Source organism: Chinchilla lanigera, unplaced genomic scaffold (assembly GCF_000276665.1).
Source record: "Chinchilla lanigera isolate Chin_1 unplaced genomic scaffold, ChiLan1.0 scaffold00015, whole genome shotgun sequence".
NCBI classification, from domain to species: domain Eukaryota; kingdom Metazoa; phylum Chordata; class Mammalia; order Rodentia; family Chinchillidae; genus Chinchilla; species Chinchilla lanigera.
Window position 1 is genome coordinate 26,018,472 of NW_004955416.1, and position 17,911 is coordinate 26,036,382.

Consider the following 17,911-nt stretch of genomic DNA (forward strand, 5'->3'; position numbering starts at 1 on the left):
TAAGAAAGGTTGTCTTGGTAATTTATGAAGAATAACTGGCTAAGAAACAAAATGTAATTAAAAGAAAAAAGTAAAGACAAAGTTCTACAAATGAAGAAAGGAAATATCCCTCTGTACAGTGAAGGTAGAATAGATTTTTACAACATGCTTCTTTTGGTGAAAATAATGTTCAAGTCTCTTTTCCTTCACAATTTAAGCCACGTTCACAGAAACTGGGGGAGAGGTGTTTCTCATTTAAACTTAGAAGAGATGACAAATGAAATAATTGAACTCTCTTGTTCTGAAACATTATGTAAAAGGCAAATCAGGTTCTTCCTAGCACTCAGAACAACCAGCCATTAAATAGCCATCTGGTCTACCTGTGACAAAGGAGCTCAGGCAGCAACATATTCAGGTACATTCTGTACTTCTGGGTACATCATGCTCCTTTGTGAATCTCAAGTCACTCTTAATCTTCCTGGGGGGGAAAAATCTTTGCAAAATAACACCTATGGAGTCAGTTAAGACAAGACCTATAAAATACAACCCAAAGAATGGGATAAGATACTTGCAAATCATATAAAAGACTTGCATCTAGAATATATGAAAAATTCTTATAATTCAATAGTAAAAAGTCAAATAATCCAATTTTAAAATGGGTCAAAGATCACAATAGTCATTGTCCCAAAGAGGATATATAAATGGCCAATGAGTGCATGAAAAGATGCTCAACATCCTTGGCTGCCAGAGAAATGCAAATCATAATGCCAATTAGATACCACTTCACACCTATGAGGATGGAGAACACAAAGAAAGACAGACAATAGTAAATGTTGGTGAGACAGTAAAATGGTGCAACTGCTGTGCAAGACATTTGGGTAGGCTCTCAAAATGTGAAATACAGAGTTGTCATATGACTAGCAATTTCATTCCCAGGTATGTAGCAGGAAAACTGGAAACATATGTCCTCAAAAAACTACATGGAACAAACAAAAAACTATACAGAGCCATAAATGATAATAGCTAAAAAGTGCAAACAACTCAAATGTCCATCATATTGTATGCATACAACGGGCTGTTATTCAGCCAAAAAAGTATTGAAACATCAATACATGTTACAGGATGGGTGACCCTTCAAAAATGATGCTGTGTAAAGAAGCTAGTCACAAGAAGCTACACATTATAAGATTTTACTGAAGTGGAACATCCAGAATAGACAACTCCATACCAGAGAAAGTCAGTTAGTGCTTGCCAGGCCTGAGGAAAAAGAAAACTGAGAGGTATCTTCCAATAGGTACAGGGTTCCTTTTGGAGGGATGAAAACATTCTGGAAGTAGTAGTGATGGATATTCAACTTTGTGAATACACGAAAAGTCACTGAATTGTGCCCTTAAAAAAAAAGAATGAAGGTGATGGGATATGAACTACATCTCAATTAAACTGTTGCTTTAAAAATAGAACTGGCCAGATGCCTATAATCCCAGCTACTTGGGAGGCTGAGGCAGAAGGATCACAAGTTTGAGGCGAACCTGGGCAACTTGGCAAGACACTGCCTCAAAAAAAAAATTTATACTTTGTGAGGATGAGGCTGGAGGAAGCGTTTCAGTTCTAGTCCAGCCTGGGCAACTTAGTGACTTAGAAGACTCTTGTCTCAAAATAAAAAATAAAAAAGGGCTGGGGATATAGCTCAACACAAAGGCCCTGGGTTTAATCTCTAGCACCATAAATAAATATATATATATAAAGGATTGGGGATGTAACTCTGTGGTAGTGTGCTTAACTAGCATATACAAGGCCCCAGTGTTAGGATGGGGTGAAATAGAAGTAACAGTTGTTCAGCTGACAGAACAAACTAGATCATAAACCTGTCCAAACGGAACCTGAACAAATGCTGATTTTTCATTTAGTATTTACTGGATCCTGTGAAATGGGCCAAGTAGCACTGCAGAAAACCTTTTCAAGATGGCAGAGAAGCCCCATTTTTATTCCCAGCTAGAAAATTAACAGAAATGCAGCCAAGTCCACACCTTGCCTGGTACCTGCACTCCTCCTTAGCCTCTGCCCCAGCCAATGTTCCGCCAACAGGACTGTGCCGTGACTCCTAACAAGCTGCTGCTGCTGCACCTGCCCTCACCTTCACCATCCCAGATCCCTGTTTTACAGCTGCCCTGTAAAATGGCAAAGCTTCGAAGATGCCAGGCTTGAGCTCAGAGATGTTGTACCCACCTAAACCACTTGCTAGCTGCATGACTCAGCCTCACTTTCTTCATGTGTGAAACAAACATCTTGAAGATTCTGAAATTAGATAAGCCCTGTAAAGAGTCTGAGGTAATGTGTAGCACAGACTCTCATACCAATAAACATTGCCCGTACACACTAGGCAGAACTTTCCCACAGAATAGAGAGATGGTACAGATTAACAAAGCCAACTACTCAGGCAGGAAAAATATCCTCGGAACAGCAGAGTATCTGTTGAGTAGAGGTAGGTGTTACTATTTTCCTTCCTAGCATGGTATTATAGATTAAACACATCTCCACAAAAGATGCTGATGTCCCAGCCCCCAGGACGTCTGAATGTGTCCCTATTTGGTAACAGGTTTTTGTAAGTGGCCAAGCCCAGATATGAGCAGTAGGGTGCTCCCTAAGCCAATATGTCTGGTATGCTTATAAAAAGAGAAGATTTCAACAAAGCCAGACATGTCTACAGGGAGAAAGAACCCTGTGAAGACACATAAAGGATGCCAGCTGAGGCCATCAGAAGCAATACCAAGGGCAACCAGTAGCTGGGAGACAGCCTGGAACACATTCTCACTCCCAGCCCTTCAAAGCAGCCTTGATGAATTCCTCGATTTTGGACTCCAGCCTGCAGAGTCATGAGACGAGGGTCTGCTGTTGAAGCCACCCAGTTTGATGGCAGCCCTGGGAAAGGAACACCCATTAGCAGAGTAGAGCATTTGAAGTCAGCAATAGGGTAACAAGTACAGGGACTTTGAAAACCTGTTTTGAGAATGTTCCCTTCAAATCACATTGCCTCACCTTCATGAGACCTTCTCTTGTGGGGTCAGCAGTTCTTAGCACATCTTCCGTAGACCACCAGGATTCCTTTAAGTAAACAGCCACAACTGAAGAGAAAACCAAGAGAAAAGAATGGTGTGTGCACAGCAAACTGGTCAGTGGGGGCAGATTCAACAGCATGGAGCCACTGACAAGGTGCGGAGGCAGGGCTCTTTGTGAGTAAAGGAGCAAACGTTTTTAGAGTGAAATTTTTAAGAGCGCTGACTAGGACATAAAGTGACCATCTCTCAGGGTTCATCCCAGATGTTTCATAGGTGCATTACTTAGCTTTCTTGCAGCTAACACACAATACCTGTGCTTTACCCACAATTTATTTATTTAGTTAGTTGTTGTTGGTACCAGGAATCAAACTCATGACCTCACGCTTACAAGGCAGGAACTTATGCCGCTGAGTTATACCCCCGGCCCTTTTACCCACGGTTTAAAGGCGGAGAGAATGAATTGAGTCCAGGTCAGCCAGCCTCAAGGCAGGAACATTACGGCAGCACAGCATTATGGAGCAAAGCTGCTTACATCCTGGCAGCCAAGAAGCAGGGCAGAGGAACAGCACCAGAGAGGAATAGGCAAGAGATCATATATGGTACAGTACCAAGATCACACTTCCACAACACACACAGACACACCCAGGAGCACGCTCTACTAATCTTGTGGGTGGTTCTTAATCCACTGAAGTTGACATATCAGGATTATTGGTCATGGTAGGTAGCCCATCTTTGGCTCTAAAACAAGATATATCTTAGCATTGCTGAAAAAAAATATGATATACACAAAGAAAAATGCAAAGGGTAAGAATTACAATTTTTTCATGTTATAATGTTTATCAAAGTTCAGTCATGTGCCGCATCATGGAACTCCCATATTTAGTGAAATCCAGTATTAGGGAATTAAGTGAACCTAATCAGTTCTTGTATATAGAGCATTCCCTAGACACTGAGCTCAGGGCTGCCTTATTTTACATGATTTTCTCCCATTCTTACAATGAAACCATCAGCAGCATTTTTCTGAGGAGGACATTGAAGTTCAGAGTGGTGAAGTAATTTGATGGTAACCAGCTGGAAGGGACAGGAGTGGGCTCCAGTCCTGGGACTCTAAATCCCGTGTGCTGTGCAAGAGACCCAGGATGGGGTCTTCTCTTAGGAATGGTGGACCCCTTGCAGGAGTGGTGGAGGTGTCTGCAGATAAGGAGGCTTTGGGGCTAACACTTATAGGAGCAGAAGAGGAAGGAGCACTCTCCTCCTCCCACTCTGTCTTAGTTACAACCTCACTGTTGGGGCAAAATACCCAATATCCACAAGTTAGAGGAGGAAAGGTTTATTTTAGCTCACCTGTAGAGGGTTCAGCCCACAGTCAGTTGGTTCCAAGGTTGGGTGGCATGACAGAGGGGCATGGCATAGGCAAAACAGTTGATGGAAGGGCAGGCAGAAAGAAGAAGCAGCCTTTCTTTCCCTTTATATTCCATCCAGATTGCAAGATTATTGGTTGGTGCCACTCACCCAGGGTGGGTCTTCTGAGTTCTGTAAATCCATTCAGCTACCACCCAGAGCTATGTTAAACTTAATCAACCAATAGACTAATCCAGTTGTCACATCCATGATCCAGTATCATACACCCACGATCCAGTCACTCCAAAAAAGCCCCACCTGGAAGCACATGAGGCTTTAGGGGATACTTTAGGCATACATCCTAAATCTCAGGCCTATTGGTTGTGCTTCAGAACACCCTGATCAAGTCTGAACCTGAGTCCTGGTGCTCAGAAGTTCAGACTGTGAGTGCAGCTACCGAAAGCCCCAAGTTCCCCATTACAACACCCAAATCAGTTACTGGGGCTAGCTGGGAAGTTCTCCTTCAGAACACCAGGCACACTATTGGCACAGGGTAGGTGCTCAGTGTCTTCATCAGTAAACTGACTCCCTCCGCTCTTCACCACAGTCCTCCTTTTCCTTATGCTGTAGTCACCACACCCCATCAATTGCTTCTGCTACCTTGTGGTCATCTCCACAGAGGGCTGACACAGCCTCTCTTCTGCCCTCCTGCCTCAGTCTCCCCGCCAATCCGTGCCTCTTGAGTGTCACTGCAAAGTCCCACCAGGGCCTCAGCCTCACTCTCTCAGCTCAGCAAGCTCTTTCCTTGCTTGAGAATCACATCTTAAATACCAAAGTTACTGTGCTTGTTTTCTGGTGCCTTTTTACACACCTTTCTAAAATCATTTTTATGCCTGCTTCTCAACCCAGGTATCTGAGCCTGGGGGTTCTAGAATTAGAAGATGTATCTTCCCAGTCAGTCCTTTTTAGAGACAGGTCTAGAGGAAAATATCAGCATGGACTCAAAGGCAAGGTTGATCTATTTCACTGATGCTGCTAGTCTCTCTTAGTTCATTGAAAAGAAAGTTTTGTGCTGTTGTCTGTTTCTTCTTTGTAAGAGACTCTTTTTGTCTCTGAGTAACTACTTTGAAGATAATGATACACAGTGTACAGCAATTGCTATTCTCTTATTATTTTGTTATGAAACTTTTTTTTCATAAAATGAAAAATGGAAGGCAAAAAGAGCAAAGCTCACTGAAACACTTAGTATGAGGTTCTTGAGATCTCAAACAACTTTTGTGGGCCATTCCAGGTAAGGTGCCATAGTCTTCTCCCTATCCCAGTCTGGTATTTGAGAAAGCACTAGTAGAAAACTGAGATACCCGGCTACAAGGCATGAGGCAGTCAGCTGTTCCTCTCCAAAAATCAACAGCAGCTAACTCACTGTGTCAGTTTCATATCGGTGGTGAATTATCATCTCTGACAGTGGTTCCAAGTTTCACGGAGCCAGCTGGGAAAGAAGGGCCAATTAAACGCTTGACAGCTGCCTTCATTTATTCATTTATGTAATTCATTTCCAAAATGGCACCTACACGCACTTACATGAACTTCATAAAGCCACAAGGATTACTTTCCTGCTTAACAAGGTGAAGTCAAAAAAAAAGATGTTCAGTTTACTAATAGATTGTGTTCCTGTAATACAGATGTTCAATTTACTAATACAATGTCAAGCAGAAAACACGTTTATGTGAGAGCTTGCAAGTTTCACAGCGCACTGCTGAGCATTAATTAGTCACACACATTGTTGCAAAATAGATTGAAGCATTTTTTAATTTTTTTCAAAACTCACTTAAATTGCTAAGTATACCTAACAATAAAAGGGAAGCCCGATCAAATTTAACAATCAGAAATAAACCATCCTCAAAACCAACCAATACTTAGAAATGGAATCGGCTTTCTAAAAAGTAGCAGCTTTTGAACAAGGACGCAGGATCTAGAGGAGGCCGGAAGGAAAGATGGCGGCAAGGCCCAGGCAGAAGCTGTCCCCAGCTCGGCAAGGACAAATGACAGAGGGCACAGCTGCCAACATCCCGAAGCCAGCCCTCTCCCAGGGCTTGAAAATGGAAATCACAATATTGGTGCTTTTTTAAAAAGGATAAATACCTTCCAGAGGAGCAGGCTGCTGTTCTCCGCCACCCAAGGACTGGGGACGCTCGCAGCAGGATGGACAGTGACTAGAGCCATCAGCATAGCCTTGTGAAGAGCCAGCCTAGCTGTGCCAATTTAATTTCTCTCTCCGTCTGAGTGACAGGTGACATGGACCATAAAGATGTCAGTAATGGATTTTATCCCACGGCACTCTAAGATTCCCAAACAAGTTAAGACAGCGAGGTCCCTAAGCGAACTCCCAGTGGCCTGGATTCCTCCGGGATGCGGCAAGATCGACTGAATGCAGCTCTGCTCGGCTGAGTTCCTGACGGCATGAACAGTGCTGTCCTCAGCCCCAGCGGCTGATGAGTAAGCCTCCATCCTGGCCCCTGGGAGCTGGCAGCCTGCAGAGGAAGAGACAGCTAAGCAAGCTGCTCCAACACAGGGCAGGCACGATGGGTCTTGAAACTGACTGTCATGAAGACCCAGAAGGGAGGACGTCTCTGCTGAGGGGAATTGCAAACGTGTCCCCAGAGAGCTTCACCAGCCCTGTCTCACTGGGAAAGTTTTCATCAGGCAAAAGGACGGGCAAAGTACTGCAAGCCCTGAGCAGGACCCAGAGTTCTACACCACCAAGTCCTCATTCGGGCAATGCAAGCAGTCATGGCAGCCAGGCAAGGACTAAAGAAGGAAAAGGCAGCTACAAACACCAGCTTGTTGCTCACAAGCCCCTAAAGCGCCAGTGGAGAGCAAGATAGTGTGAAGCCTTTCAGATATGGGTCCTTGGTGTAGGGAACCGAATTCAGACTTCAAAGCCAGTCAGGCTCAAATTCCAGCTCCTGCTATTACTCACTGTGCAAACTCACGCCCTTCCAGACCCCGGTCCATACACCTGTTAAGTGCAAATCACCCACCCCCTCACCTGTGCCCGTGCAGACAGTTCACCGCACAGAACTGTTTTTCCTCAGTTACCGGAAGCTCTCCAGCAGCTTCTGGAAACATCCTCCGCCACCTGCTCCAACACACATTGCTCTGGGATTGCAAATAAATACGAAAAGCCTTTGTTATTTCCACTGCCCGTAAGACAACAGACGATGCTTTGTAATGTACCATCTCTCCCTTTGGATCTCCCTCTCCCGAGTACCAAGCACCTTTCTGCTCGCACTTGCACAGAAAACCTGCTGTCTGCCACCCTGCCTCCTCCCTCTGTGACAGACACACCTCACTCCGCATTTTCCTCTTAACTCTGGCTTCTCCCCCCATCGCCCTGGGGACACAGCATCCAATTAAGACGAGGACTCTAGCAGGCCCAGGACCGCCCAACAAGATTCTGAAGCCTGTTATCCCACCTACGATTTTTTAGCGCAACTAGTCTCTTTGATCTGAATCTTTTTTGAATTGATATATAGATGAAACAATCATTTTGGGAAAAAATAGCATGATTTTCCCATAGGACAGGTCAGAGAGACTCGGTTGTCATCTGTCACGCTGAATGGATGGGCCGTGACAGCCGGGAGCGCAGCATGAGGAAGGCCTTGGAGGCCACGGCCTCACTCAGCGAGGAGGAGTGCTGGGATGGGTAAGCAGCATCCCGCAGGGGATGGTGGCTCCCGCGGCTGTGTTTGTTGTCCCTCTGACTTGTCTCAACACAGAGGACAGCAGGAGTCACCAAAGTGGCACACAGGCCCGCCAGAGGTCACGATTCTTCCTTGGCATGCGCTGCCTGTGCAGCCCCCACGCTGCAGGGCTGTGATGCGCAAAGCTTGCTCCATCCACTCAAGGAAGCCAATGCAGATCTCGCTTGGGAAAGTTCCAGCCCACAGGAAGGAAGAAGAGGGCCTGGACACAAGGCAGAAGAAAGTCAGGGCCGACCCAGCCTCTGTGTAGCAGAAGAGCAAAGAGCAGACTTCCCACGGGGCTTCCTAAGCGAGGGACTGGAGAAGGGTTCTGCAGAGCCGGCGAGTGAGCCAGGCAGCAGTAAAGCGAGAAGGTCACTCCAGGGAAGGGGCTGGCACCGCCCACTCAGGGTGACCAGGACAGAGCACAGAGGCCTCAGAGATGCAAGGGTGAGCAGAGCCACTCAGCTGCCAGCCGTATGCATCAGAAGAGAAGGGTGTGATCCAGTCACTGGTTTAAAATACTGACATTCAGCCAGGTGCGGTGGTACATGTCCGGGAGGCTGATGCAGGAGGACAGAAAGTTTGAGCCCAGCCTTGGCAACTTAGCAAGATTCTGTCTCAAAATAAATACAAAACAGACAGGGGATGTAGCTCGGTGCTAAGGCCCTTGTTCAGTCCCCAGTACCGGGAAAAAAAAATCAGCACAACATGTGCCAGCCGCTGGTACAACGCCAAGGTTAGTATCCCACAAAATGGTTAACAAGCTAATTCCGTTTCTCCGTGAAACTCAGAAGGGTACTCAGAACCTGCTCAAGGTCAGTGCCTGCAAAGGGCAGCGCTGGGAATGGGTGTTAGCCTGGGTGGGTCTCATTGGGCCCGAAGCCTCTGTTCTAAGTACTGTGCCCCAAGGGCAGAAGCCAGGATCAGACAGAAGATCTGAGGAGGGCACAGGCCAAGGCCCTGGCTCAGAAGAGAGGCCAGCAAGGGGACACCTGAGCAGAGCCTGGGCCTCAGAGACTTCTTTTATACGGCAGGATGGAAAGCAGCACCTGCCATGCATCCAGCAAGCACTAAGAGCCAGGCACTGTACTTGGCACGAGGAATGCAAGACAGAGCTCTCGGTCCAGCAGGGTGATGACAGGCTACCCAGCCAGAACACACACTGGGACACAAGCGAGCCATCAGGATCCCACCCAGTGCAGTTTGGGAGGGCCAGCATCAGAGTGTAAGACCCGGCCTGGGATAGACAAATGGTGGCCAGCCAGGGCACAGGGCTCTGGGCCTGAAGGTTTCCTTGTGGACAGTCAAGGTCTCAGGCTAACAAGTCACTCGGAGAATCCAAGCAGGTAACAGATGTCACCAGAGTGATGGTTCAGAAAGGGCACATGTGGTAATAGCCACAGGTAGGAGGAGCTAGTCTTTTTGCAATTAGAAAAGCATGTTATTTGAAGCCTGGCAGTGTAGCTCAGTGGTGGAATGTGTGCTTAGCATGTGCAAAGCCCCAGATTCAATCCCTAGCACATGCAAAAAGAAATATTTGCAAAGAGGATCATATTCTGTATATTGTAATGATGGACACGATCATTATGCACTTGTCTGAAGCCACAGAATGGGCAGCACCAGGGGTGAATCTAACGTAACCATGGGCGCTGTGTAATTACGATGCATCCAGGTGGGTTCAGGGATCACAGCGAACGCCCCACTGTGGAGCCAGTGTTGAGAAGGCGCGAGGCAGTGCAGGAGCACGGGCAGAGGGCACAGGGGCAGCGTCTGGGCCTTCCTGAACTGAAAACCGCGGAAGTTGAAGCCGTGTGCTAAAACTGCTCTAAAACAGAGTCTTCAAGAGAAAATAAGTAACTGTCACTCTGTGGAGAATGGACTAGAGCAGAGGTGATGCTGGAGGCAGGGAGGAGAGCCGGAGGCCGTGGAGCTGCAGCCAGAGGAGGCGGAGATGAACTGCAGTGACCAAGCTGGCAAGGAGGGTGGCACTGAAGGGGCAGAAAGAAACTGCTGAAAATCAGACGGGTCTAGGCAGCGGGGCTGCGGGGAGCAGGGGAGGCAACTGGCTCTGAAGCTTGAGTCGAAGATGCAGATGCCCTTAGGAGGACTAACGGGCCGCAGTGAGAAAGGAGGGTTGCAGTTCTGAAGTGCCTGTTAGAGACAGCAAGGACAGGGTGGCCAGCAGGCAGCTGGATACACAACCCAGGGCTGAGAGAGAACAGGCCACCATCGTAAAACTCAGGGACACGAGCAAGCCATCCGGATCCCACCCAGGGGCACACGCGCGTGCATGTTACCTCCCCAAGCTAGCTGCAAATTGCTCACATCCTGCCCCCGGGTCTGGACTCCTTCATCTCAGCGAAGTCCTTGCCCCCGCTTCCTTCCATCGATACTGCCCCCCTGGAGTCTAAGCCACCACTGCCCCGTTACAAATCTAAGAAATATGTAGCTCCGCACAAAAAAAAAGCACATTTAAACCAAAGTGACAGTCCATCTTCCCAATGGCAAAATACACGTAGGGAAAAAATGCTGGAAAGTTCTGGCAGAGCCCTGCACATAAACACATTCCATGGCATTGCATGACTTTTATGCAACATTGACCAAGCTGGTCAGTAATGGAAGGGGAGGGGAAACATCCGCTGGTTGACATAGCAACTGTCACATTGCATTACTCGGGCCACCATTTCCATACAGATGTCTTCCTTAAAGGAAAACGCTTCCCCAGATGCCCGTGAACTTGGGTGCCTCTTTGTCATGGAGAAGGAAACATCTGGTTTGCAGCACTTTTGCTTCGGCCTCCTGTGTTGCTCAGGCCTCTCTCGCCTGAAGCGATTTTGTTTTTATGAGACTAGATTTTAACTCGAGGGAGTTGGGGGTAGAGTGCTGGAGTGCCTGGATCCTGAAGTACAGCTGAACTGCAAGATGCTGGGGGCAAGAGGAAGCCCCGGCCAAAGCCAGTCCTTCTAAGAAAGGGGTCTTAAAATCATCAGGCTCGGCCAAGCCGAACACTCCAAGTTTCTCAGGGCTGGGGGAAACACATGGAGACCTCCCCCGGTTGTGGCGGTAAAGCCTTCCATCCACCTCCCAGGAGCAGCCCTACCCCTCCCTGTCCTGTAAGACAAAGACTCCATCCTGGACACTGAAGAGGTTTTCCTTGAAGCACCCCCATTTTCCAAATACCCTGAGTCCTTTCATGAGAATGACATGTCACTGTGAGATGCCGCATCCCTTATTTCTAAACCCAGCTCATAGTAAGAGCCATAAATCAGCAGGGAATGGGGACGGAAATCCCAAGCCTTTGCCAGAGTGTATTCCCAAAGTGCACCGCTGTCTCTGCTCACAGCTCCCCGATCTGCTCCCTTAGCGGCCCAACTAAAGCAAAGCCCTGGAGGCTGCATGGCTGAGGGCACAGGCCACACCTCTAGCCACCCAGGCTTCTTAGCTGTCCAGAGAAGCAGATATGTAAGTGGAGCCTGAGTTTCTGGCCAGAGCTGCCCAGCCCCCTGTTGTCAAAATTGCTTAAACGGGTTCCTCCGGTGCAGATGGTGGGATGACCGGATATGCCTCAGGCTGGCATTTGCCTTGGCAGTGTCTAAAAGAATACACAGCTAACACAGAAAGATGCACTGTCTGCAGGGCCATGGGGACTAGCAGGGTGCCTGCCAACAGGGGAGGGTGGGACAAAATGGGATCTGGAGGACCCCCACTCCACATTCTAGAGTTTGTGAGCCTGTGGAGCCTCACTGTTCAAAGCCAGAAAAACTGCACTTGTCCAGGTGCTGAAATTCGGATAATCCTAAGTGGCTGGATGCCACCCTGGCACACACGCACCGCAGCGGCCTGTGGTTTACTAGGTGTGCATAGATTTCCCATTTCACTGAGTTGAGCTGATAGACTCACCCTGTTGGATGGAGCTGGGGTGACCCCATCCTTCTCTCTCACCTCCTTAAAGACCCACAGCAGAAATCAGAGGCTGCTGTGGCACATGGGTCTTTCTAGGAGTTAGAAACTCACAGTGCCCCAGACTCCAGCCTCCATCCTGACCCATCCCCCAAATCTGAAGAGCCTGTACTAGGGTCAGAGGCACCACAAGGAGGACCTCCCCATTCTGAGGAAGCTCCCAAGCCGCCCCTCCTCGCCTGCTCCAAGACAGCTCAGGGAGCCCCAACCCCACAAGGCCCCTGAGGGCCCCTCAGAAGTCAGGCTATGGAGCAGCTCATTTCATCTGAATGTTTGCCTGGCTCCCTTGCTGTCACTCCAGGCTCTAATGGGCAGGTTTTTCCCGGGAAGAGATCATCATTTTTCGATTCCCTGCTTGTTTTTCTCAGAGTGCACATGATGTGCAGTCACCAAATCTGTAAATAAATTAGGAGCCATTTGCAGGGTAAGTGTGACGCTTGGTCACAAGACATCCCTGGAGCTGGCTGCAGGGCTGGATGCTGTAATCAGAGACATCAGCATGTGGCAACAACTGCAAACACTGTCTCCCCGGTCCAGCTCTCCCAAGTGTCCTGCTTTCTGCTTCTTCACCTTAGGCACCCCTATGTCCTATGGCTCCCCAGAGCTAGGGAGCATTCCCCAAACATCCACTGCAGTGCCAGCCCTCTAGCACAGCCCAGGAGATCTGAGCAACAGGACTCTGTTCAGAGAGCAATGGTCTACCCAAGCAGATCAACCACAGGAAGAGAAGCACCAGGAAGAGTGTGACCTGTAGCAACTCCAAAGTGATATGCTCCACCTAGGGAAGGACTCGGGCCCAGACTCCTCTCCCACTGCCAAATCTTCCTTCTCTCTGCCTCTGCTGCCTCACTGACCCTTCAGGCAGGAGCTCAGGCTGACCTCGACACAAGTCTCCTAAGTTATTCTTCTAAATTACCAACCATGGTTAGCACCAGCACCGGGCCAACGCAGAACCTCCCACCCTCCCCTTCCATTTGCCCCGTGTCCCCTCGCTGCCCTTGCCATGCCCTCTGCCAGGCTCCCCGCAGCGTCCCTTCCTTGGCTGTCAGCAGGCTCTCGGGATGAACGGCCGGTCACACCTCCACCCGCCCTTTCGGTGGCAGGGTATTCGGCTAAGCACTGAAGATGAGACAGGGCCCCGCCCGGCCCCAGGGCCATCCCATCCACTCTAATGTCACCAGGCAGCTTTCAAAGTCCGCGTTCCTTCCACCTGGCCTACCTTGCAGACAAAAGCCGGGAGTATAATAGGAAGACTGTGAACAGAAACTCGGAAACATTCAAGGAAGGAACTAGCGTGACTCACAGCTGGAGTCTACAAGGTAGGGAGCTGCTTTGAAATAGAGGAGCGCCTGATGCTCTGGGTCCAAAGTCCCCGTCCCTGCAGGGAAGAGGGGCCGGCCTCCATGAACCCTTGGAGGCACAGACATTGAGCCCAGGTAACAGGAGGTGAGGCCAGAGTTCTCAGGGAAGAGGCTGGGTAGCTTGTCAGACCTCACACCCCATTTCAGCCGGTCCACCACCTCCCTCCCAAGGACCACGGATAGCTCCCGCCTCCTTTCAGCAGGCCCCAGGGCCCTCATTCCAGAAACTTCAGTACTACCTAGGGCATCACTGTCTCTCTGTCCTGTGACTGAATGACAATTTGCCATCTTTATCAGCCTTCGGGACTTTCTTAGCTCCGAATTCTGACCATCTGACCACTGGATTTTATAGGGTAGAAAGTATATACAGCGTTATAAGTCCCCAATCAATGAACAAGTGCCATCCCAGGAGAACATTCACAAGTCGGATTCTTTTGTGAATCCAACAAAGTCAGTCTTTGTGCCTTTGACATAAACATACATTTGTATACATTGCGCTGCACTTCCTTGCCGTCCCCTCCACACTATCACTGCTTTTCCTTTTGCTTCTGGACACCCTGGGCTCTGATTGGGCACTGCACTACAGTACACTGCCGCACTGTGCAGTAAGCACACAGCGGCACAACTGTGACAATGTCTGCAGGCACGTGAGCTACTTCTGTGATGCATTTGCATCATGGTTCAAGGCCCATTTGCATCTGTGAAAGTTTACAGCTCTAATGTTCATAAGTCGGGAACGTACTGTGTTATCAAAGAGACAGCTAAAAAAAAGAAAATTTGACAGGGTGATCAACAAGATTCCTGACAAGTGCAAGAGGCAGAGATGGTCTAGAAAACCTGCATGTGTAGCTCACAGAGAGGGCTCCCACCAGAGAGGTCTCTGTTACAAAAATGTGACCCTGTGAATGAGTGAAGAAAGTGTCGCATAACCAAGGTCAGATCCCAGGTCCCACAGAATGCTGTAAGAACACAGTGGGCCGGTCTGGAGCCCTGAGTAAGCTCAGATAGGCTGTGCAAGTACTCAAAAGCCAAGCCAGGACAGGCACGGTAGCAAGTGCCTGTAATCCCAGCACTCAGAGGTGAAGTAAGAAGATTGCAAGTTCGCACCCAGCCTGGGCAGCTTGCCAACTTAGTGAGACCCTATCTCAAAAACAAACAAACAAAATAGTCTGGGAGCTTAGCCCAGTGCTAAGGCCCAGGGTTCAGTTCTTTGTACCACAACACTTTAAAAAGGGCAAGCTTGCTGGGGAGGCTGCTAAACTTAGAGTGGAAAGAAGAAAGGTCAGAGCTGTGATGGCCAGCGAGGACCACCTTCACTGGAAATGCCAGTGGCCTCCAAGTTAGGAGCACGGCACAGAGCTAGAAATAACAGAAGGACAAGAGGAATATATCTGCCTCTGGACTCAGTGACTTCATATCCCAGCAGCCAGAGCCTGCGGATGTGATCCAGAAGGTGACCCCTACTCTCCCTGAGAGCACATAGTGCTTACTGGGTGGACCGGAAGGTCACAAGTGAATCAGCACACAAGGAGGAGATTCCAGTCTTCCGGCTAAGGCCTGGCTCACTGGACAGCCCCTTCTACCCGGTAGAGGTCTGGTGTAAACTATGAAAGGGAGCCTATGGGGACCTAGAACAGAAAGATTGGGTGTAAACTTAGCCCAGATTCACAACGACCAGATAAAGCAAAGTGGTCTCTTTTCCTCTCGTAATAGTATTCCTAGACCAGTGTCAGGAGAACAATCAAACATAAATCATTTTTATTTCATCAGACAGATTCCCCTCTGTTCTTATGATCAGGCACGTATTTCATAAAGTCTCATAAAATCTCCTCTTGGATTAACCAGAAATGTTTGCTGGTGATTTGAGTGTGTTTGTAGTAGTATAACACATGAATAAAAATAATCATTGTAATTACTTGGATTACATATAAGGAAAGGACACTTTTAAAACTTCAAATGACATGAACTATGCAAGAAGTTAATACAGCAGGAGGTATTCACCAGACAAGATGAAATCATAGTTCTACTTAAAATATAATGGTAAAATATAGACCTCAGTTAAGTGGTGGTTTGTTATATACAACACCAAAAGTACAACAAAATAGAAAACTGACTGACATAAAAAAAAATTTAAAACTTTTGTGCTTCAAAAGACACCATCAAGAAACTGAGAAAACAACCCATAAAAGAGGACAATGGTTTTTTGCAAATCACATAAGAGACTCACTGGAATAAGGGACTTGTTTCTAGAATATGTAAAGAACTCCTACAGCTTAGTAATAAAAAGACAAATAATCCAACTAAAAATGGATAAATGGTCTGTAAAGACAGTTCGTCAATGAAACTCTACAAATGGCCAATAAACACGTGAAAGGATTTCGTTAGTCATCAGGAAATGCAAGTCAAACACACCCAAGATACTCCTTTCACACCCACTAGAATGGCCACAATCAAAAAGAGAGACAATCATAGGTGTCAGCCCAATGTGGAAAGATCAGAAGATTGGTACATTGTTGCAGGGAACACAACAGGATGCAGTAGCTTTGTAAAATAACCTGACCGTTCCTAAAAAAGATTATATACAGTTACCATCTGATTAAATAGTCTTATTCTTGAGTTCCCAAAAGAAATGAGGGCAGATGCCTATAAAAACTAATACATACGTGTTCCTAACAGCTTTATTCACAATAATCAAAAGGTGTGAACCTCTCAAATATGTGCTGATTAATGAATGGCCCCCCAAAATGTGGTATACAAAGTATCTGCACAATGGAATATTATTCAGCCACAAACATGAATGAAGTACTGAAACATGCTACAACCTGGGTGATCCTTGAAAAGATATCCTCTGAGCAGGAAGTCAGACTCAGATGGCCATGTATTATATAAGTCTGTTTCTATAAAAATACCCAGAATAAGCAAATCCACAGATGGGAAAGAAAAGTAGCAGTTACCTTCAGCTAGGGAGGGTAGAAGGAAGACATAAGAGACAGATAAGAGAAGAAAGCTTGCTTTCAGATATAATGAAAATGTTCTAAAATTGATTGTAGCAATGGATGTACACCTCTGGGAATATAACTTTAAAAACCACTGAATTATACTTTAAATGGATGAGCTATATGTATATGACCCACATTGCAATAAAGCTGCTTATTTATATATAGAAGTTAAGTATCCCTTATCCAAGTGCTTGAGGCCAAAAGTGTTTTGGATTTGGGATTCTTTTCAGATATGGAAACATTTGTAATATTCACAATGAGCTATCTTGGGGATGGGGTTCAAACCTAAACATGAAATTCATTTATATTTCACATGCATTTATGCACAGACCCTAGTTAATTTTATATTTAATAAATTAATATTATTTGATATATTTCATAAGGTACTTAATAAATTTATGTGTTTAAGAAATCTGTGCATGAAACAAAGTTTCATAGTGTGGAATTTTCTACTTTATGCTGTTTTGTTGGTGCTCAAAAGGTTACAGGTTTTTGAGTAGTTTGCAAACTGGGTTTTGGAGTTAAGGAGGGTTCAACTTGTCATGAGAAGTATGTCTGCTGGATGATTCTAAAGCATCAGAATTTTTGCCGTATGTCATTTCGTCCTCACAGCCACTCTGGGAAGTCAGTAACATGTCCTCATGTTGCAGGTGATGAGACTGACACCCAGGGAGCCCCGATATTTCATCTGGGACACCCAGGCAGTTGGCAGAGCCAAGATACCATGTCCGCTTTATTGGACACCAAAGTCCAAGTCTGCCTGATTACATGTGCTGGGCAGGGGGAGAAAAGAAGAAAGCAAAGGCCACCAACAGCTGGTAACCCTGAGGCTAGGGTAAGTGGTTCTGATTTAACACAGAAGCTCATAAAGAGGCTGCATGTCTTTGTGATAAGAGGGGTCATTTTTTAATTTTTGAAAACTCTTGAGATCAATTAATAATTTACAAGGGAAATAAGTGAATGGTAAAGCTATCATAAGGTACAAGCGTAGGGAGGTTCCTAATGGCCTTCAGCTAGGTACCCTCGGGAAACATACACCAGCCCCTAGCCAGAAAAGCAGTCAGGGTTATTCCTGCAGGGCCCGCAGGAACCAGGGCACCTGTTTCTCCAGCCACCTTTATGGAAGCCACCCTCAGAGCTCCTGAAAGGGAAAAGCTCGAAGGAAGGTTTCAGAGCCAGCTGTCCCGAACATTGACTGCCTTCACAACCCAGGATGTTTTCCATCTGCTCTCAGGGTTATGGGAAGTTACAGTGATGGATTCAACCTGCTTATCAATTATTAACTCCTCCCCAGAGCTGATCAAACTGCTTCTGGCTCCCTTAGCTCCCATTTAAACACACAGTCACACAAACACACATGGGCTTAACACACGGAACTCAGAATGACAAAGGAAGCACGGGTCACATTCTCCATGGTCGCAGCTAGGGACGTGGGCAGTGACGCACTTGTCAGGCTGTGAAGAGGTCCT

At 47.0% G+C, this 17,911-nt stretch overlaps 1 protein-coding gene across 3 annotated transcripts in view; it reads right to left on the reverse strand.

The window, feature by feature from the left end:
* Positions 1 to 17,911, reverse strand: part of Fam169b (family with sequence similarity 169, member B) — a 174,755-nt gene that overhangs the window by 131,880 nt on the left and 24,964 nt on the right. For all 3 annotated transcript variants that reach the window (XM_013512513.1, XM_005381613.1, XM_005381614.2), the window contains exon 4: positions 3,016 to 3,101. In XM_013512513.1, the coding sequence (XP_013367967.1) occupies positions 3,016 to 3,101 (86 nt within the window). The remainder of the gene's footprint in view (positions 1 to 3,015; positions 3,102 to 17,911) is intronic.